Genomic DNA, 22,462 nt, shown 5'->3' with positions numbered 1-22,462 from the left:
AGTTGTTTATACCTCGGATCACTATCGGCCTAAACTCTACAAACCTTCAGGGCCTGAACGTCAACAAATCTCACTGGCTGCATCTGACATGACCAGATGGACTCTTACTATAGCTCTGTTATATTACGGTTTGTGTCCAACACTGTTTAAAAACAAAGGAGGAAAAAAGGCTATTTAACAGTCTCACTCCATTGAAAGAAGACAGAATTATAAAAACAATAATTTCTTCAGGTTTATATGCTGCTTGTTCTCTGCTTCACTCTGAAGTCAGTACAATTCATCAAGGTAAGCTACATGGAATTATGTTCATTATCACAAAAATATATATACATATTTTTTAACTATTATTGTGGCAGCTGATTACTTCCTTATGTATTTACATTTCTTCCAGACTAATTATAACAACCACTAAAAACATTATACCTGAACAGTAGATACATAGAGATATTTAAAGCTTGATTACACTTTCTTTTAAAAGTAACACGAATATTGTTCTGTTTTTCTGTGATAAATAAATGGGATCATTTCTACAAGTAAGAACTTAAATTGTTGATCTTTAGTCGTTTTTTGCTTTGAATTCTAAAAGAGGAGATATCGAATTTAAAATGGATTCCTATTGTTAATTACAAAGTTAAAAGAGTTGCTCTCCTTCCTGCATTCTTCCGTAAAATCTGCAAACTTCATTCTGGGAAGTATTTCAATCGTTTCCTGAAAGGAGTCGATTGTGTGTCTGCTCTGAGCTGAGAAGAGGAAAATAAAAGCAGAGTTGGACCGATCGGCTCGTCAAACCTGTAAATCCAGGAGTATTTGCTGAGGTGGAGCTGAGTTCTATCAGCTGTGGAGGAGAGGTGGAGTCTCACTGTCAGTGAGCTGCAGCATGACACACACTCACACAGTCACACATACACACACACAGGTGAACCACAGAGAGGACAGAAGCCGTGGACACACACCTCTCTGGACCTCTCAGCTGCTGGACATTGACACTCGAAAGGCAAACCTGTACCTGCAGGCCCCGCCCCCTCAGGTGAGCTCGCTCTCTCTTTGTGGGCAGCATGATTCTGCTGAGGTCATTCACACGCACGCACACACACACACACACACACACACACACACACACACACTGTGGTTGGTTTTAACCTGCTCAACTGGAAAACCTTGTCAGTGTGTACACCTGGACCAACGAGCCGCTCCATCACTGTGTGTGTGTGTGTGTGTGTGTGTGTGTGTGTGTGTGTGTGTGTGTGTGTGTGTGTGTGTGTGTGTGTGTGTGTGTGTGTGTGTGTGTGTGTGTGTGTTGGGGGAAGGGGGGGGGGATTCCCTCTTTTTTCTCCCCGGCGTTCTTAAAAAATATTCAAGCCACACGTCACTGTGAACACGGCTCAACATATTGTAATACATATGCCAGGCCTTGAGGGGGCGCTGTAACTCTCCAAAAACGCTTAAAAACACAGAAATGGAGTAGAGTCCTGCTCCTCCTCGTACCAGAGAAACAACATATTGCCTTATTAAACCTAATAGCATCATTAGCTTCTGTAGCATGATCTGGACAATGTCGTCCGCCATTATTATTGTTATGTGATGTCGTGGAGCAGGCTACGGCGGCAGTGGGTGGTGATGACATCATCGTTTTTCCACAAATGTGCGTCTTTGACCGCCCATGAATCAAATGCCGAGCTGGCGTTTTAAAATTTCCTCCCTCTGGAACCTGTGTTTTAAAAACAACAAACAAAAAGTTTTGGGGCTCCTGAAACTGCATGATGTGCAGACAGCCAGAACTGATGCGTTAACAAGAAACGGTGTTCTCGTGAGGACAGGCTCGTTTTTTGCGTGTGCATTTAAACAGGTGTTTGTATAAGCTTTTGTGGACCCTCTATGAATTCGTTCCTCAGCTCTCTCCATCTTCTTTTGAGCCGGTGCTTATCAGTCTTTGTTTTCTTCATCATGGTAACAGTTTCTTTTGTCCCTCACAAGTTTCTCACACACTCTGAATTCTTTCTGAAGCTCTAAAATTCTAAATCCTGCTGTGGAGATTTTTCTTTGGGCGACATTTAGCTCATGCTGTCAGTTGGTTATGATAGTTGTTTTTCTGTGTAGCAGCATTCTGTTGTCGTACTGTGACATCTAGTGGTCACACATGGTATGTACCAGTATGTTTCAATATATCAGTCACTCCTTAATATAAGGCTCTTGAACAGTCAAACAACAAACCAAAAAAGTGTGACTTATAGTCTAGAAAATATGGTATTGTCAAAAAACAAGTCGAATGAGACACAGCTTGTTTAGTCAAAAGAAAGTTAAGAAGGATTGAAAGTCAACACAGTCGTGGTTGAAGCTCTTGAACACTGCAAAGTGCTGTAATCTACATGTTAACCTCTGCAACTAGACAATAAAAGAAGATTTAAAATGACAGACGGTTGCTAAAGTGTCTCAACACTGGCACCCAATGTCCAACCCAGGCATGTCTTAAATACTTATAGTGTCGCTTTAAGTTCTCGTGACATTTTGTTTTATACATTCAGTTCATAAGATACAATAAATACCATTATACTGAGTATTTGTACCATGTGGTGACTGAACAAGGCTAGAAAGAAGCCAGAAGCTGATGTCTCGGCCCACCCTACATTCTCATCATTCTGGGCCTCCTGGCAGAATGAAAAGCCTCACAAATATGCGTTCCGTCCTAAAAGCGACCTGACGTCAGAGACTGAAGTGTACAGAGGGAGAGAGGACCCTAGAGAGGACCCCACCTGTCCACACAGTGTGTGCTACAGACAAAAACTGATCAACTTCCTGTTTCACAATAAAATAATTTAAGATGAAGGTCTTTATTCCCTACGTTGGAGTTGTAACTTTTTTTTTCTTTCCGTCGTCTCTTGCTGGAGCGCTCTGAAAAGCTTTGTTGTTATTCGGCTGGTCTTTGACTCACGTTAGTCTGGACTGACGTCAGGTCCACGTGACAACACTAATGTCTATCATTAGAGCTTTTTTCAGGCATTGTTGGAACAGTTTCCTACAATGTTATTTAACCCACACTGTGACTGGGCAATAACTCACCTCTAATTTGACTAAAATGTCTCCATTCCACTGTGTAACATTCAATCATGGATGCATGCCTTGCCGGTAAAAGCCGAGAAGTCTTTCCCCTCACGGGCAAAATGTCCTATTTCCCTCCTAAAACAATATAAATAGAATATCCAGCATGAGGTAAATCTGTCCTGTCAGCTTCCCTCAGGTCTCTAATTAACACTTCTCACAGCTTATGTTGTCATTTTTAAGTCGTAAAAAAAACACTTAGCAGGATTTAACGTGTGTGTGTGTGTGTGTGTGTGTGTGTGTGTGTGTGTGTGTGTGTGTGTGTGTGTGTGTGTGTGTGTGTGTGGGTGTGTGTGTGTGTGTGTGTGTGTGTGTGTGTGTGTGTGTGTGTCAGTTTGAGTTCACATACAACACAATTAGATCTCAACAGAGTTGGACTGGTAATATCAATAAACAATCACAATTTCTTTCAGTGTTTTTCCTCAAAACCTGATAAAGTTGATGTTTACAAGCAGTAAAAAGTCCTTTTAAATGATGCAAAATATAATGAAATGTCTAAAATCCATGTTTTCTATCTAAAGCATGTCTTTTTAGCTTTAAATTAATCGACCCTTTCTCCTTTGTTTGGTGGTCCAAATCTTCAGTAACGTCTGACATGGTCTTTGCAGCTCGATGTCGCCATGAGTTTTCTGCAGCCGCTAGCGTGCAGTTCAGTTTGTGCATCTTGCAGGCGACTCACTGAGAATAACACCGTCACGTGTAAACAGGAGCGTTTAAACCCTGTTTATCAGTCTGACGGAGGCATCGCTCCTGCGTTTGCTTGTTTATGTTCCCTGTGGAGCGATCGGCCCGAGCCACTTCATGCTTTCATGTGACACACCTACATTTTTGTCCTCCATTGTCCAAACAGTGAAAGTCATATTTGACACTCTTTGTGGTGTCGCTATGCTCAATTAGCTTAAGTCAGCAAACTTTGTGGGACTGTTGTGGTTTTTACCTCATATTATCAAGGATTATCACCACTAAAGTGAGATTAGATGACTGGATCTTGATTTCTCCCTCTATTTTAGGTTTCTTTTGCTCAGGCTATGGCTGAAAAGTTAAAGTTGCTGCTGTAGTAGTGAGTTGGTGTCTTAAAACCTTTTGAAATGTTGTAATGTGGATATGAAGAAAATCTCCAATACAATCCAGGACTCTTGTGTGTGGTCGTCCGTTCACCCAGCCAAATCCAAAGGAAGTTTCTCTGAATGTCAGATAGGTGTGTGTATGTGTTCGTTTGTCCGTTCAGGGTGTAACCGGCTGCCTTCACACTTCATAAGCTGGGATCGTCTCCAACTCCAACACACACGTCTCACAGAGGCGTCTTGGCTGCTCTAACCTGTTCACGCCACATTCAAACCCGCATGCAGCTGCTCTGATGATCCACGCACCAATCAGGATCGTGTTAGAACGGGCAGGTCACTTTCCAAGAGACATGATTGGTCAGGAGGCGGAGCTCTTATACTCGTTGATCTCTTACCAGAGCAGGTTCGCCGTTCAGCTTAAGTTACCATGGTGATTTATCCTGGTAAGAAGTGAACCAGTGCGGAAAACCCAGGGTTAATCCTAAAGTTACCTCGATAAGAGAAAATTCTGCTTCTGGCCTCTGATGTCTCTCTAAATGCCAATCCATGTTGCAGCTCATTCATGTTGAATTTATGTTTATTCCCTTTGTATTTCTGCCCTGCTTCTGAAAACTTAAAGAACTATTGGTACTACCAACCATGCAGTACCACCAGCAACCATGGGGGGCATAATTGATTGATTGAGACTCAAACAAAGAAACACATACGTGTGTAACAGTATGAAGGCAGTAACAGAAACATCTTTTTTTATTAATTTTGAAGGCATATAAAAGCCTTTGGTCCTCATATGAGCCGTCTTGTTGGACTTTGTCTCTGATTCAGAGAATAAACGTTCTGAACGTCCTTGAGAAGTGTCTTTAGGTCCTCCTGAAACCTGACCACGAGTCCCAATAGAAGAATAAGGAGGAGAGAAAATATATAAATATATCCAATGTAATTACTATTATAGTTATAACGATAACAATTATATTGCACTTGAAAAACAAATCCCACATTTTTACAGTGCTTGCTGTTACTTTATAAGTGAAAGTAATCAGCACAACAACCATCATCAAGCAGAAGAGCTGTCAAATACTTCATGAATGTGCAGTTGTTCTTCTTTGTTTCGTACAATCAGTCGTCTCTATTGTCATCGTTTAAAAACAACAAAACTGTAAGTGCAGTATGTGCATTTTTCCAGGGTGGGATCTGTCTAAGAGGAGGAGCTGTGCCCTCCTGAGGCAGTGGCCGCTGTAACGTCCCTCTCGTTTTCAGGAGGGGGCCACCGTGGAAAAACCATCTGGAGTTCTCTTCTGTCTGCGGCCGGAGAAACACAAATAAACCGTCCGTCAGAACTTTATGGAGCAGCAGTAACAACACCAGCACTTTCAAAGTGAGATGCTTGTTCCTCAGAATCCATCAGGAAATAGAGTCGGTTCTGGACCTTTTCGATGATGGTTTTGGTGGTGATGCTCCAGGTCAGATTGTCCTCTTCATACAGACCCAGGAAGCGAAAGCTGGAGAACCTCTTCACACACTCTCCACCGATTAACAGGAGCTGAATGTCTTTTGTCCTTGCATCACACTGGTGACTGCACTGGATTGGCAATGGCTGCTCTTGGACCTGTTGGACTCGTTGGCAAACTGTTGAGGGTCTAATCCAGGGTGAAGGCCAGAGGCTCTGTGGGTTCTGACCAGGTTCTCAGAGTACTTCATGATGATCGGTGTGAGAGCCACAGGATGATACTCCCTGAATCTGCTGCTGTTATTCTTGGTGACTGGGATGACGACGGAGAACTTCAAGTCAAGTCAAGACTTCTATTTGTCACAAGCAGAATTATACGCAGTATGACGTGCAGTGAAATGTGTTTTAGCAGCACATTGTTTGACGTGTTCTGCAGGTTGTAGTTGCAAAGCATCTATTTGGGTTCAGCGCCATTGTTGAACTGATCAAGACATCATTTCCTATCTTTTCTATTGGTTAGTTAGTTGACGTAGGTCACAGCAGTCGCCACCATCAGCCGAAATACTGACACTGTCTGAACTTTATCGCAGGTTGTCTTTGGTCGCAGGACCATGACAACGTCCGTCCTTGAACCGGAGTCACAGTGCGACGTCGGATAACCGATTCAGAACCAAGAGCAAAGATGTCGCCACGATTCTTTCACAATTGTTATCTTTTGTGTGGGACGGCGGAATATTTCACAACGTGTAGCAGGCATTAGAGGGAAGAGACCACAGTCGCCGTTTCCAGGGACTCATGCGAGGAATCGTATTATAAAAAGCTGCGGCGACATGGAGGACACAACTTCTCACTCAGTACTCGTGCTTCTGAATACGTCTGCAGTGTGTGGTTCTGTCCCTGCTGGTACTTTGTACTCTGGAGCTGATGCTTTTCTAACCGTGCCGCCACGCATGTGTCCAGACACGCCTGCATGTTGACGAAAGGTTGGCTGCCTTCAGCTGAAGTGGCCCTCATGTTCACTGTGAGAACTCTTATCTGCCTTCATTCAATCATCGTTCAGCTTTACTTCCGTCTGCTGTGTCTCCTATTAATGCTGCTGTTGTGTCTTTAAAGAAACAAGTATGTTTACATAATTTTGGCTGTCTGCACGTCTCGAATGTCCAACTGGCAGCGGCTCCTTCAGCAGATGCATCATTAGCGCTGAAGCTTATCTGCAGAACTTCCTTCAACCTCAGACCCACACAGTTTGTGTCTGTGTGGTCCAAACTGGACCTTCCTCTGGCAGTTCAGCATCTTCCAGTCCCTCCTCAAATTCCTGATTATGGGATTGTTGTAACTGGTGAAAATACCTCACAATCGTTCCAGAGGCGAGAGATTCTTTTAACAGATCTTTGACTAATCAGCAGCTGTCCAAAAGTGCTTTGCAGATCCCATGAAAGGTTTTGCCAAACATCCAAACAATAGCAAACAAACATGACCAACAATCATATCGAGTTCTCAGTTTTATTATTTTACAGTGGGAACACAGCAACCCTATATTTCACAGTTATAATTTAGTTTCAGCTTTGAGTTTCATTTTCATTTTACCATGATACTGTAGGTGGTACATTTCCACTATAATTCACATCAATTTGAACCGACGGCTCATCCAGATGACGTCTTTAAGACGTCTTCAGGGAGGCCAGAATAAACGTCTTTCCTGGACGTCCTGTCTGGACATCATATAAACGTCCAAAAAAGAAACTTATATACGACAAGCTTGAAAAAGTATTATGTCCGTCATATATAAGTAACATGCTTACCAATGTATTGTCTGGATTGACATGAGTACAAGTGTGCTGGTGGTCTAGTTGTTAGGTATCATATCTGTCATGAAAGAGGTTCAGGTTTGATCCCAGGTGGTGTCTTGTTATTTTTTATTTATTAAATTTGTTTTTCATTGCATCACGTCACCCAGAGGTCTTATTTGGACGTTTATATGACGTCCAGACAGGACGTCCATGCAATGGTCAAGAAAGACTTACAACAAACTTTCACTCTGGCCTCCCTGAAGACTTCTTAAAGACGTCATCTGAACCAGTCTTTGTTCCAGTGGGTGACATTGTGTTGCTATAAAAGCTTCGATTCTACTTCTTCTAAAGTACTTGAATAAAAATTTTAAAACTGTACCACTCAAGCTACTCGTGGACAAACAAAACTGAAATACTCTCAGCTTTTTGCATAATTTGCACCGTTCCTATTTTTCCTTTCAAGGAAGCAGTTCTTCAGAAGCTATTCCTGCCTGGAGAGGAATTGTTTTTCAATGTTAGGAATCTTTTGTTGCGATAAATGATATAAAGTATTTGAAAGAATTGAGCGTGATAAAAAGACTGCACTATTCTGCAGTTATTGATGTTGACTGGTAGAAGACATGAAGCAGCGGGCAGCGGCTGAGCACCTGACACTGACAGTGGGACGGACCTTCTGCACTGTGGATTATGGACCTTGTCATTACAGTGTGATGACTCAGTGATGAGATGTGCATCCACACAAACGTGACTGTGTGTTTCCATGTGTAAGTGCAAGCTTGTGCGAGGGCATGTCCGGTTTAATGGCCCTGCATCTTGACGTCTGCGTGCTTGAGCCGCTTCATCCACATCGATCCTTCCCACTTCATCCATCACTCACAGAGAGAAAGATAATTACACTGACATTAGCCCATACGGGCAATTTAGAAACACTTATTTCTCCAATCACGACCTCAGTATCTCGTACACTCGCTCATGCAATCACACGCCCACTCACTACGGTACACACACATCTGGTCTCTCACGCCATCGGATGTTTCTGCATCAACTGTTTCGCTCGTGCGCTCAGCAGTTCAAGCAAAGAGGCAACCGCAAACTTACTCAGTCACTCGTGCAACCAGTTGTTTATGCGGTCGCTCATACACTCAGACGCTTGTTTACACACTCAGAAGCTTGTTTACACACTCAGACGCTCATTTACACACTCAGACGCTTGTTTACACACTCACTCATTTACACACGGACTTATTTATGCACTCAGTTGCTCGTTTACACGTTCATTCCCTTGTTTACACTCTCAGTTGTTTGTTTTCACACACAGTCAGCCCTTTTTTTTACACACTCATTTATTTATGCACTCAGTTGCTTGTTTACACATTGATTCCCTTGTTTACTTCAAAGCAGGATCAACATACCCGGAACATCTCTGCGTTATCTGGACTGACCAACCCTGATCAACGCGATAGATCAACCCAGGCTTTTCAAATCCGGATCAGTGTGCATTCACATAAAATGGGCGGCGTTTGCAGCGTCTGACCAATCTGACTTTAACCATGGAGCAGCAGAAGTTATTCTTCTACATTATAAAGAATTCGTAACTTTGTGAGATTATGAGATTATACAATCTTAATCCATTCGACAATATAAAGGAACGGCCGTCTGAGCATTTGCTTTTTTAATTGGTCAGTTTCTGTTATGTCCATTTGTTTTGTAGGGTGCTTCCCTTTGACGTGTTTTCACTTGTAACAGGTGAGATGACAGAGGCGACATTTGACCTTTTTAAGTTTTGATTTATGAGCTTTAATCTCCTGAGCAAAGAGAGAAACCCGAGGAGAGGAAGCTGTCAGGAAGATCTTGTAGCGAGGAAGAGGATGAATCCAGTGGAGCTGAAACTGGTGGAGGTGGAGTGGATACAAGAAGACTGTGTAGGGCAGCAGCTGAGGTGGAGGAACCATGACAAGCCTCCAGGCAACTTTGTACGTCACTTCTTCTGCAAGTGTAAAGACAAGTGAAAAGTGAGAGTGACAAAGAAGGGGTGAGGCAAGTGAAGACAAACGTTTTATATATATATATGTTAGTTTTTATTTGATAATAATATTGATAGGTTTTGTGTGAAGGTGCCTTTCTTGGCATTCAGTACAAGCAAACATTTACACATATACAGAGTAAAACCAGTAAAATCAGGACAAGAGACGTGTTTCCAGTTGTGATTAGAAATGGTGGAGTGGATCCATGTTTCTTAGATGGGATGGTTATGAGTTCTAGAGACGGGGAGCAGAGTGGCTGATGAAAGTTAATCCTACCTTAGAAGTTAAGGTCCTTTAATGTTAGTCACCCTTGATGTTACCGAGCTTCCAAATGACAAATAACCAGTGTAACATGCCGTTATTTACATTCATAATATATGATACTTTGCAGCAGGTCTATCAACAGTGAACACAAGCAAGAAACCAGAGCAAGAGGTGGCCTGACAGCGGAGGTCGGCAGCCAGGCGCCTCTCGGTATTTTTGGCCTTCTTTTGCACGTCAAATTGTCTTTGAAAGAAGTTGTACAGATGACATCATGGTCGTTGAAGCATTTTGAACACTGCCACATAGCGTATAATTGTAACCTTGGATATAAGTATGAGGCACCCTTCATTCCACTCAGCTCTCGTCCTTATCGTTTGTGGTTTCCAGTGAAGACCTACGTGTCATGAGGTCAGAAGCGTCTCAGACGTTTTTTTCTTGGTGATTCACCTCATGTCAAATTCATCTTATGGAAGAAATGTTGTGATTCAGTCTTAAGGTTGTAAGTGTGTGATTTTACAGATGTTATTAGAGAAACTGATCATTGAAGAGCTCATTGAAATCATTCATATTAAACATTCTACCGCTTCAGCAGTTTTAAAGTATTTTACATGATCCGACCCATTCACCCGTTCTTGAACCTGACTTGCACAAAAAAGATCTTCCTTTTACTTCCACTTCAATTAACTTCTTCAGGGTGATCGTAGAAGATCCAGGATGATTGTGAGCCGAATTCTCTCATATAACACCTGCTACTGACATTACTGCTCCTCTGGATGTATATTAGAAAAATCCTGAGACGCTCAAATAGTAAAAACTGCACAGGGGAGACCGACTCTATATTATCAATATGGATTTTCAATGAGATGCTCTAAGGGTTTTTGTTGCATCCATATACAGACGGCCCATCAATTGTGTGAATTCAACAAATTTGAAGGCTGAAATCAACTTGTGACCTTTCATGTTGAGGTAGAACCTCAGTGAGCGGCCATTGTTGCCGTTGGTCAGGTGCTGGTACGTTTTCTTGATTCACATATTGTTTGTCTGGAAACATCCCAATAATTCAGGGGGGAAATGCTTCTGAACAAAACCAATCTGGAAGCTTCTCAGTGGGAAACCACTGCGCCTGGCCAGACAAGGCCACCTATACAAACGGGTGTCTCATCACAACATGTTGTGTGTGAAGGGAGGTGTGGAAACAAACTGCAGGGAACTTGACTTTCAACATCTTCTTTTGCTTTGCGCCTCGTCCTTTGCAGGTCCGGAGTTCCCGGCCGTCTGAAGGCGGCCCGTGCGCGGGTGTGCAAGACCTGGTGGAGGAGCAGGACCCTCTGGCTTCAGACATGTCTGATGGAGACGTGCTGCCTCCGTCGGTTCCCTTTACCAGGGGCACTAAAGCCAGAGCCAGTCTGCCTGCAGGACGCTCCAGTGGGCAGACCAGAGACCGGCCACTGGGTAGGTAGCGGTTTGCAACAACAAGTCCTTATGTTTGCAATATGGAAGGTCTGACTTGCTGTAATACAACTTTGACGAATGGCACTTTTCCATCGTACAATTCAAGCACGAATGTCTTCAACTCGGTTTCAGTCGTTTTCCATTACAATTTAGTACGACCTCAGCGTGGCCGGGGTCATCATAGCAAGGCGTCCGGGGAAGGCCGCCAACTCGGAGACGTCCCAATACACTTTGGTGCGGGTCGTTCCGTCTCGCTGGTCGGCCACCAAACAAAGAAACATCTGCACCTCGTCCACGGTGTTGATTTCTGTGCATCCGTCTCTTTTCTCTTACTGTGATTGGGGTTTGATAATGGTTAACTCTTATGATTGAGCCGCTCTCCTGACTCATCTGTGTCCTTACGCACCGGCAGATCAGTGTCCTATTGTCTACCCACGTCATAGTTTTGCTGGTCCACTTCATTAGTTTGTAAGTTTAAAAGCTGTGAAACTGTACCTATGTGTTTTGTGGATGCTTCGCCCAGCATTCTACTGCATATCACTTTACGGTGTCACATCTGTGAATACTCTCCAAAGATCCAAAAAAAGGACGGCCAAAAATGGAGTGATTGTTTGGACAAACTCCCACCTTTTGCTTTGTGTTAATAAGAAGATCTACAGATTTTTTTAGTATTTGTCGGCAAGAGTACGGGTACTCTGCGTCCTCTTTTCCCACATACTTCTACCCTGGTGAGATTTTCACAGAGTTTTATTTTAAACTCTTTCTTGATAGTCTATGTTAAGGCTGCACAAAATATTAGAAATCAATTGATATTGATTCAATAATATGTGGGATTTGTAATGTGACTCCAGATAAATAAATATTTTCAACTTTTGTGCGTGGAGCCAATGCAGGGCCCCTGGTGGGCTTGTCCTTGGGTTCCAAATGGCTGCATGCCAAATGCCCATGAGGGCTAAATGCAGTATATATTTAGTCAACCCATGTGGTACCATCATAGGTTGCCCAGTCTGTAAACATTTCCCATAATTGACCTAACTGGGACCCATGAACGATGCCGGCGTAAATGAACCTATGTGGAGAACTTTGGGTTTGCTCATCAAAGTCCCATGAAGCCTGTTCATTGTTAGCCCATGCCAAGTTAGTACCCAAGTACCTCAATCAGAAACCATGTGCGACCACAGACGCATGTTTGTCCAGATGTTTCTAAAGCAGTGGTCTATCTCTTGTTCCACCAAGTTTAACCAGACGCATTCACATCTGTGTTTGTGCAGTGTATTACATTGGCAATAAATCATGTTTCCATTTAATTTGAAAGAAAAAAGTGTAAAAGTGACTCACTTATAAAAATGTGTGACAAACTAAACATACCTGGTGGCCACGGGAAGAAATCAGTAGCATGAATGGACATAAATCAAAGGTAGAACAAATGAACTAAAAGCATCACACCAGATACAGTCGGTGTAAATTAGACGCAATAAAATAAGTGAATCATTTCCTTTTAGCTTTACAGAATAATCTAGTCACAATAACACAGGGTCACGTGATCTGTTGCAGCCCTCGTCTGTATGTAAGACATGACAAGCTTCCACTGTGTCTGTCTGCCTGCTCAGGTGTGCTGTACCTGCAGTATGGAGAGGAGACCAAGCAGGTGAGGCTGCCTGCTGAGATCAGCAGCGTGGACACTCTGCGGGCTCTGTTCGTCACAGCCTTCCCCCATCAGCTCACCATGAAGATGCTGCAGTCCCCCAACATGGCCATCTACACCAAAGACACCGACCGCAATGTCTACTACAACCTGGAGGACGTCCGGTGAGCCGACAGTTCCGCTGATTTCCTCAATTACAAGTTGAATTTCTTTTGCTTCAAAACTTGATTTTGTGTTCAAAGAGTAGATCAAGAAAGATGTCATGTAATTTTGCATTTGCCAATTTGCTGACACACAAAACGCCCAAACCAAAAAGCAAAATGACTTAATTTGCAGATTACGTTTCATAAACAAGGCAATTCGAAGTGCTTTACATTAACAGACATGAACATCTCGAAACAGAATGAATGACAAAAGTGAAAAAAAATATATACACAGTAAAGATAAATTAAAATAGAACGAAAACAGGCAGAGATATTCAACAATTAAGCATTTAAAAAAAATGTGAAACATAAAATAAACAGTTCCAGCAAACAGGTCTTCAGTACTCAATCAGTTTGGTCCATATTCAATTCATCAAATGCAGGCCGAAGACTTTTATTCTGAAAGCTCTGGAGTTAAACTTGAGTATTAAAAAGGTCTGCAAACAGTCAGAAAACAATAATTTCTCTTTGAAACAGGAAACCAGAAAATAGAATCTTCAGAGAAAAGACATGAAGGATAAAATAAGTCCCTGCGTTGGCTGAAAGGTCAAAGTGTGAAAGTTGAACTGAAGAAGTCGATACACGTTGAAGCTTCTCCCTGTTTTCTCTCCGGTTGTAGAAACATCATGCCGCACTCCTGTCTGAAGGTGTACCACAAAGACCCGGCACACGTCTTCAACCGCCACGCCAGGCCCGCCAACTCCGAGGGACGGGTGAGTCAATCAAACCCTCGGGTTCACGGCGTCACGACGAGACTCTGAAGTGGGTGTGAGACACGACTGAGATTCTGCTTTGAGGAAGGATATGTGTGACATGACCTGCAATCATTAGAGGCCTCATCTTCTGTAGAGACAGTGTCGTGTTTCATATTTACATAAAACTCAATTTGGGAACACTGACGAACCAAATACTTTTTTAATGCCAGAAGGAAATTCTTGATATTTAATTTTCTTTCCTGCAATGCCCCATCCGATTTGTAGGATGTGGAGTTGCAGCCACATTGAGGCTCTGGGAAACTGATGAGGGTCATGGGTCTTGGTCAGTGACCCACAGTGGTGTCTGGTCAGCTGTAGAAATTCAAATCCGCGAACTCCTGCTCCCAGTCCGGTTCTCTGACCTCTCGGATCCTCAAGCATATGCAACTCTGAAAAGAAAAAAACTCCCCTTTATGAGGAAGAAACCTGCAGAACCAGGCTCAGAGGTGGAGACTGTCTGCTGCTGTGGTTGTGGTTTAGGGGATAGAGGGAGAGCGCAGACTCAGACTGTGTCTCAGGACTGATGTTGATCATGTTTTGAAGAAATGCATGATGATTTTGCCTGCATGGCTGCTGGTTGAGGCTGCTGGTTGAGGCTGCTGGTTGAGGCTGCTGGTTGAGGCTGCTGGATGAGGCTGCTGGTTGAGGCTGCTGGTTGAGGCTGCTGGATGAGGCTGCTGGTTGAGGCTGCTGGTTGAGGCTGCTGGATGAGGCTGCTGGATGAGGCTGCTGGTTGAGGCTGCTGGTTGAGGCTGCTGGATGAGGCTGCTGGATGAGGCTGCTGGTTGAGGCTGCTGGTTGAGGCTGCTGGTTGAGGCTGCTGGATGAGGCTGCTGGATGAGGCTGCTGGTTGAGGCTGCTGGTTGAGGCTGCTGGATGAGGCTGCTGGATGAGGCTGCTGGTTGAGGCTGCTGGTTGAGGCTGGTGTTGGTGTTTGCTCTGCTCTGGAGCCGCCGTGCAGACAGCAGGCGGCCGTCTGACTCTGCCGGGGAGAAATGTGGGAGGACAGGTTCCACAAGGCTGCAGTAAACATGCTGTGTCTCTTAAATGATGCAGTCGCCTCCGGGCCAATCAGCAACACACTTGTCTTCCTGTTTCAACCTATTAGTACATGTAGCCTCTGAGCTAATCAGAGTCAAACGATTTCCCGACTCACGGTTGGGATGTGTCAGCGACGCTAAAATCAGGGCTGTGATCCGAGGTGAGAGGAGGTGGAAGGTTTTGACTCTAATAGATCTTGTCAGTCAAGTTTTTTTTTTTTTTTCATCCCACCTCAGGATTAAAACAACACTAACCACATGTTTCCTGTAGTAGTTAAGTCATGTTCTCTTTTTGTTGATGGATCTCTAATGAAAGCGGAACACAAACACACAAACTCTGGCCCGCAGGCCAATTACAGCCCTTCAAATGTCAATAATTTGCTCCTGGTGATGTTAAGAGGTGTTGTGTGTGATGTTACTGTTTTGTTTGAGATGCAGTATATGATATTCACCACTGTGGGGCGCAGGCATGTTGTGTCATTCACATCTCTGTTATAGACACGCCCAGTAGTGTTCTATCAGTCCCAGCTCTATGTTACTTCTTATGTAGATGTAAACTCTGGTGGAATAAATCCGCCTCAGAACTAGAGACCATTTTTATTGTCTCCATCAAGTATTTCTTTACTTTTCAAGTTCAACAGGTGATTATCCAACAATATTTACCTACAGTAGACCCTTGTATAAAAAGCTTTAAAGGGGACATATCATGCTAAATCCACTTTTTTAGCCCTTAAATGCATGTTGTTGTATATTTAGAGTGTTTAGAAGTACAGAAAAGTTCAAAGTAGTCTCTTCAGGTGCTCCGTTGATATCTTTATATTCTGTTTTGGTCATATTTTGCGATCCGTTTCGATTTTTCTATTCTCTATTACGTTTTTTGAACAATGACGTCACAGTATTCGCAGCGGAACTGCCAAATTAGGACATCAACATTTCGAGCAATCCGCCATTTTTGTTTCTCGCTGCGATTTTGTAGTCCAACCGAAGTTACGAGAGGATAAGTCGAAATGTTCGGTTGTTGGATGTAGTAACCCACAAGCTTCGTTACACCGTCTCCCAGCATCAGAACCTTTTCGAAGTGCCTGGTTGAGTTTTATTTTTCACAGAAATGTACCCACATCTGTGGGTAAGGTCATTTTTGTGTGCGCGAAGCACTTTAAGAATGACTGCTTCAGCAACCTCCGCCAGTATAAAGAAGGATTTGCCGAAAGACTTGGTCTGATTGAGCGGTCAGTTCCTTCTATCTATGGAGACGACAAACAGAGCACTTCGGTAAGCTGTATATAACGCTACAAAGTGTGATGATAAGACGTCCCTGTCATTGTTTTGTTAGCATTAGCAGTTGCACCGTCTTCATATGTTAGCGCTGTGTGCTCGTTTTAGATTATAATGTAACTTCTGTGTTAAATAGTCGTTGTAATACAGGCAGTATTGTAGTAGTGGGCATGGATGGAGAAGTTAGTGTAAATATAGTAACACACCATTGCGTTACATCCATATGAAGACGTTGTTTGTCAGGTGCATCATCGTCATTTTCATCTCGCTCCGCCGGGTCCGACTCTGGCTCCAACATGTATGGCTGGATGGACAAATCTTCCGTTGTTGACATTTTTTTAAATAATGTGTGAATATAAAGTTTCTGCGCCGCTAGATAATTGTATCTGTTCTATCAAACTACAAAGATGGCCGAACAGGGTGGAGTTGAACCGAGTGTCACCTCTGCAACCTGGAGAGGAGGCGGGGTATGAAGTGTCTCATTTGCATTTGAAGAGACCGCCCCAAAACGAGTTGCTCTCAGAAGCACATCAGAAAAGGGGTAGAAAAGGGGCCTGTGGAGCTCTAATAATGAGGAATTCAGACCCAAGCATTGCAGTTCCGCTTTATATAGACCACAACTGTATGATTTATATGTAAAAAGGAAGGATTTAAAAGCATGATATGTCTCCTTTAAATATACAGTAAGGAGACCAAAACAACATGAAAGTGAAAAAAAAGGTGCATTACAAACATAATGTAAATATTTGATCGATAGATTATACAATTGTTTAGAAATTAAAAGTAAAAAAATGTGTGTCTGTTTCACAGCTGTGGACCATAATAATAGAATAATATTAAAGATCTGCTTCATCGTATGTTTTAGTCCAAACACCTCAGGTCCTCTATGGACCTGACAACAATACATAACTTGGACTAAGATCATTTAAAGCTTTGTAAACCAATAAGAGCAAAACTGGATCGACCCGCTTCATATAATGTACGGGAGGGGAAACCTCTAGGTTATGTTTCTGGACTGTGCAGGAAAAGCAAAGTACCCATAGAACACCTACATCTACTGCAAGCTCAGGAAGAACATATGAACTACACACAGGAGCCCCTACATCACTGTGCAGCCTGTAGATTTCAGAGGATTTGTTCTTTGTAACTTTTGAAATTTGTTAACGTTTTGTCTTTTTCCAGATCCAACCTGTTCACAGTCAGACACTACACAGGACAGAATACATAAATACAATATATTTGGAAGCTCTTTCGTGGCCTTTAACAATTACCAACACTTACCACATGATAGAATATGTGTTTGTCCCTCTTGTGTTGCCTTACGTCTTGCTGTGCTATTGGTTGGTGTGAGTCACTTTAGTTCCTCAGTCTGAAGTTGGAGGTTGAATGATTTGTGTTTGAACCAGAGGCCTCGACCCAACAAAACCTATGGATGTTAATATGTAGGTTGTGTGTTCTGCACTTACTGGCTGGAGTTCCTAAACGGAAAGTACTTTCCAGCACCAAATGTTCCTCGCTTACTCCGTCTTGTTGGGTTGGTGAAATACATGGAATGAAATAATGAATACCAAGAATGGTAAGTTGATGTGTCTGGGTTTGGAAGCAGGGTGGAGTCAATTGTCTTCTTGAAATATAAGAATAGCTGCATCTTAGAGAAACAGTATGATAAACAACAAAGTCTCCAAATATTATACTTATTAAACTTATTAAACTTATTAAACATATTAAACTTATTCCCTGAACACTTTTAGAGCATAAATATCTTAAGTGGAGCTCTTCATCATTATTGGATTTCAGTCTACGTTAACTTCATTTAAATACAGTGCGTTTATAAACCACATTACAATAAACTTGTCCTGAGGCCCTCAGTGATAAAACATTCTAGTTCTTTTAAACAGCTAAATAGAGAGCACTTATTAATATAACATACAAGCAACACCACCTTTCAACACCATCATCCCGAGCCGACTGGTCAACAAGCTGGGGGACCTGGGTCTCCCCCACATTCTCTGTACTTGTGTTATGGACTTCCTGACTGACTGCCTTCAGAGGATGACAGGAGGACACCACCTGTCCCCAGCACTGAGCACCAGCACTGGTTCCCCACAGGGCTGTGTGCTCAGCCCCCTACTCTACACCCTCTACACCTACGACTGCACCCCCACCCACCCGAGCAACACCATCATCAAGTTTGCGGATGATACCACGGTGGTGGGGCTCACCTCAGGAGGAGATGAGGCTGCTTACAGGGTGGAGGTGGAGAATCTGTCAGGTTGGTGCACCACCAACAACCTCATCCTGAACACCTCCGAGTCGAAGGAACTGATCGTCGACTTCAGGAGGTGTAAACCGGACATTCAGCCCATCACCATAAATGGGGAAGCGGTGGAGATGGTGTCAGACTTTCGGTTCCTGGGCCTCCACATCAGCGAGGACCGAACCTGGACTGTCAGTCCTGATGGAGGCACCACAGAGACTCTACTCCCCGAGGGTCCTCAAGAAGAACAACTTAAAACCGGAGCTCTTGTTGTGCTTCTACCGCTGCTCGGTGGAGTCGGTGCTGAGCTACAGCATCTCACTGTGGTTCACCAGCTGCACCACAGCAGACAGGAAGAGGCTCCAGAGGGTCATCACCACCGCCCAGGGACTGACTGGCTGCCCTCTTCCATCCCTGGAAGACCTCTACAGCACCCGCTGCCTCAGGAGAGCCCACAAAATCCTCAGGGACTCCTCACACCCCGGTCATCACCCCTTCAAACTTTTGCCATCAGGGAGGCGTTTCAGGGGAATAAAGACAAAAGCAAACAGACTAAAAAACAGTTTCTACCCAAGAGCAGTTGTTTCCCTGAACAACTCAAACACCAACAAAACCTGAACTGCAGTTTTTCCTCTCTGTCTTGTAAATATCCCCTGGGGACTGTACAGTTTTGTTTTGTTTTAAGTTTTTATGTCTGCACTTTTTTCTGTTTTTATGGCGTTTGCACAAACTTTCTTTACACTTTCTCTTGTTTACACTGTCCCTTATGAGAGCTGCTAATTTAATTCCGTCGTGCTTCAGAAGAACAACGACAATAAAGGGATTCTGATTCTGATTCAGATGATTATCAGTCCCTTTTAGAAAATGAATGTGTTTTAGGGCTGTTTACTTGAAATGACAGTTAGTCGGTTTAGTGAAAATGTCAGATATGTTTTTACCAACACATCAATCTGTCTCTCAAAGTATTTTAGAACTGTACCCGAAAAAAGATTTACAAACTAAGCTGTGTACTTTATTTTAAGCTCTTATATTTTCAGTCATTAATAAATATGATCATATCTAAACATTTATAAACATTAACAAACCAGGACACATTTGATAAATTCCGAACACATTTCGGTTTGTGTGCATTTGGAAAAAACTATACTTCAACTTGGTAGCTTTTAGAAATCACAGCTCGGCAAAGATCAGAAATTGTGAAAAAAAATATGGCAAACTGAGAAAATGTAAAATTGCAATAGCTCACCATACGAAAGTGAAATACATTTGCAATAAATGCAGACTCATGGGTTATTTGATATGGGGAATTCATTTAGTTCTCTAAGGTCAAGGTCAAGGTCAGAAAACACACAAAATTAAGGATATGACTTCATTTAACATGCTCTAGGTACCACCACATATGTTTTATAGCTCCAAAGGTAATGTAATCTTCAAGGCAAAGCTATGGGCTTTCAGGAAATGTGTAATATGCGGTAAAATGTGTAATATTTCCGCTCTTTGCAGCGCTGTAATTTCTAAAAGCTACCAAGTTCATGTTGAGACTTTGGGCTTTTGGCAGCTTTTCAGCCAAATTTCTTCTTTCAATCAGTAAATTAGAAGAGATGTGACAGAGTTAATAATCAGAGACTCACTGCTTGTTGTCTTCATCTCAACATCTGGTAGAAACACAAGAGAACGAACCAGAACTGACTTTAAGCCAATCACTGTGCAGCTCTGGAGATTTAAAAGACCAAAGTCTCAACATGAAATGAAGCTGATTGGTTGAATTTCATATCAGTCACTCTGGTGCTGATCAGTCATTGGTGAGATTGATACTAAACCCTGCCTCCTCGGGGCGGCTTTCTGTAGCACCCCACACACACACACACACACACACACACACACACACACACACACACACACACACACACACACACACACACACACACACACACACACACACACACACACACACACACACACACACACGTGTTTGTAAACACCTGCAGGTGTTATATTCTATAACATGTTTTTCTGCTCTGGGTCTGCAGTGTGCCACTGCTTTAGACATGTAAGATGTTTTTACAGCTTGAAGATCATATTTTTCCTTTCATGTGGAAGTTTTTCCTTTGAAAACCCGACATGCTGCTCCGTCCCCATGTTGCCTGTATGTGTGCAGAATTATAGCAAAACAAGAGCAATCAGTAACTTCTGACTGCCAAAGGTTGACCTGGACTCAGACAAAAAAAAAGAAAATGTTTCCAGATCATTCATGACCGAACATCTGTCTGTGGTGAAAATGTCCACAAAATCAGTGCAGTAGTTTTGACGTAATCTTGCTAACAGAAATACAGACAAACTAATATACACAGAGGATTTTAATACGTCTTTGCTGGATGTAATAAAAGGAAAAAACTAAAAAACTCTTCACTACATTACTTTGCCGCATGTTAACAAGCTTTGTTCCTCATTCGAAGGCATAAGCGTGAGTATTTTATAGGTATTCCCTCATTTGAGATTAAAGATGATGATGGAGAGATCATCCTCCCTCCAGCAGCTGGTTTGAAATAAACCCCTTGTTATCAGTCTGAGTTCAGTGTGTGTGGAACATGTAGCCTGCTTCCTGTGTTCAAATGATCGGAGGTCGTCCTCCTCGGCTGCTCACAGGACGACTTTGACAAAAACCAGTCTTCGTTTTGTCCCGGTCGTACTGATAAAGTCAGGTCCATTCACCTCTTCTGTTTATAAGCTGCTTCAGTCATCAGCCTGGGGCTCATTACTGGGATTGTCCAGCTGCTGGAGAAGTTCTGATCCTGAAGGAAACTAAGACGGAGAGTTGTTCTGAGAGATAAGATGTTGACGGAGGACTTTCTCCTTCCACCCACTGGCTGCTCTTTATCTTCACACACACACACATTAACAAAATGCTTTAGCCTGTGGAATGTCTTCTGTCTTAATGTTTAACAGATTAAATACTTGAAGGCAGATATGTATCTGCAAAACTTTCTTCACTTTTGGGGGGTCCGTTTCCACGACACCGGTGTTCTGATCCATTGTGTCCGCAAAGTTTTTATAGCAGCTCCCGAGGTGGAAAGATTCTTTCACAGTCGCTATTCCAGCGACGGAGCGTTGTTACTGCGCATGGGCATTCCCCCCCTCTCCTCGCGTTGAAAATAGTTTCTTCTGCTCATCCACTTGTAAACAAACATGGTGGACCCGTAGTGGTACGACTCGCGGTCCATATTCTAGTTTTATTGTCCAGATCAGTAGTTTAATAGTTGTGACTCGCCCCTGATAGCATCCGATTCCTCATCAGTCCATACAGGTCGGCTTCCCTCCCTGTTCTTCATGTTTATAGTGTATTGCTCTCTGCACACATCTCTGTGTAGTTTCATTACAAAATCAAGCAACAGCGCCCTCCAGTGGCCCGGCAGACTAACTACATCGTAGTCTCTGTGTCCGCTGCTGCAGTGTAAACACACTCCTTTTATTTAACGGATTAGGTGTGTGTGTGTGTGTGTGTGTGTGTGTGTGTGTGTGTGTGTGTGTGTGTGTGTGTGTGTGTGTGTGTGTGTGTGTGTGTGTGTGTGTGTGTGTGTGTGTGTGTGTGTGTGTGTGTGTGTGTGCGTGTGTGTCAGAGTCACATTTGACAGAGTTTGACTGACAGGCCGCTCTGCCTGTGGAGCTGGTTGAGTCGTTACACTGCAGGCCGTGCTTCATGTCGGTTTTTCAGACTGGCGCTGCTTTATGTGTTGTGACACGTTGGATCTGTGCAGGTTCAGAGATCAACGCCCTTCTAGAATAAAGACACGAGAGTTTGATTGTCACTCACTCACACACAGACTGCCATGCACGTTTCGTCTGCACGGCTGCTAGAATACTGACCGTGTTCCTGCACAGGTGAGTGAAGAGGAGCACACACACTCCTTACACTCCTTACACTCCTCACACTCCTCACACTCCTCACACTCCTCACACTCCTCACACTCCTCACACACACAGCTGTGTGTTTTTCTGCAGGTTGCACGTGAGAATCAGTGAACTCGGCTGGTGGAAATCACCTTTGTTTTGAAAAGCTGATACACTGAGAGGTTGTTTTCTGAAACGGGGAGAAGGCAGAGGTCGCTGTTCATTGTTTAGAGTTTTTATTTCACCCCAGCCAATAATAAACTTC

The 22,462-nt window shown here is 43.2% G+C and overlaps 1 protein-coding gene across 2 annotated transcripts in view; it reads left to right on the top strand.

The window, feature by feature from the left end:
• Window positions 1–864: 864 nt before the first annotated feature.
• Window positions 865–22,462, top strand: part of LOC308111678 (uncharacterized protein) — a 64,570-nt gene continuing 42,972 nt past the window's right edge. Inside the window, exons 1-4 of one of the 2 annotated variants that reach the window (XM_080466664.1) lie at window positions 865–1,027; window positions 10,939–11,134; window positions 12,745–12,943; window positions 13,602–13,695. In XM_080466664.1, the coding sequence (XP_080322790.1) occupies window positions 878–1,027; window positions 10,939–11,134; window positions 12,745–12,943; window positions 13,602–13,695 (639 nt within the window). In that variant the 5' untranslated portion in view covers window positions 865–877. Of the gene's footprint in view, window positions 1,028–10,938; window positions 11,135–12,744; window positions 12,944–13,601; window positions 13,696–22,114; window positions 22,189–22,462 lie in introns of those variants that run through there. The other variant, XM_080466665.1, reaches the window with a different exon arrangement.

This window comes from Lipophrys pholis (genome assembly GCF_963383615.2).
Source record: "Lipophrys pholis genome assembly, chromosome: 1".
Lineage (NCBI taxonomy): Eukaryota > Metazoa > Chordata > Actinopteri > Blenniiformes > Blenniidae > Lipophrys > Lipophrys pholis.
The sequence above is the reverse complement of the archived record's forward strand: the minus strand, read 5'-3'. Positions and strand labels throughout refer to the sequence as shown.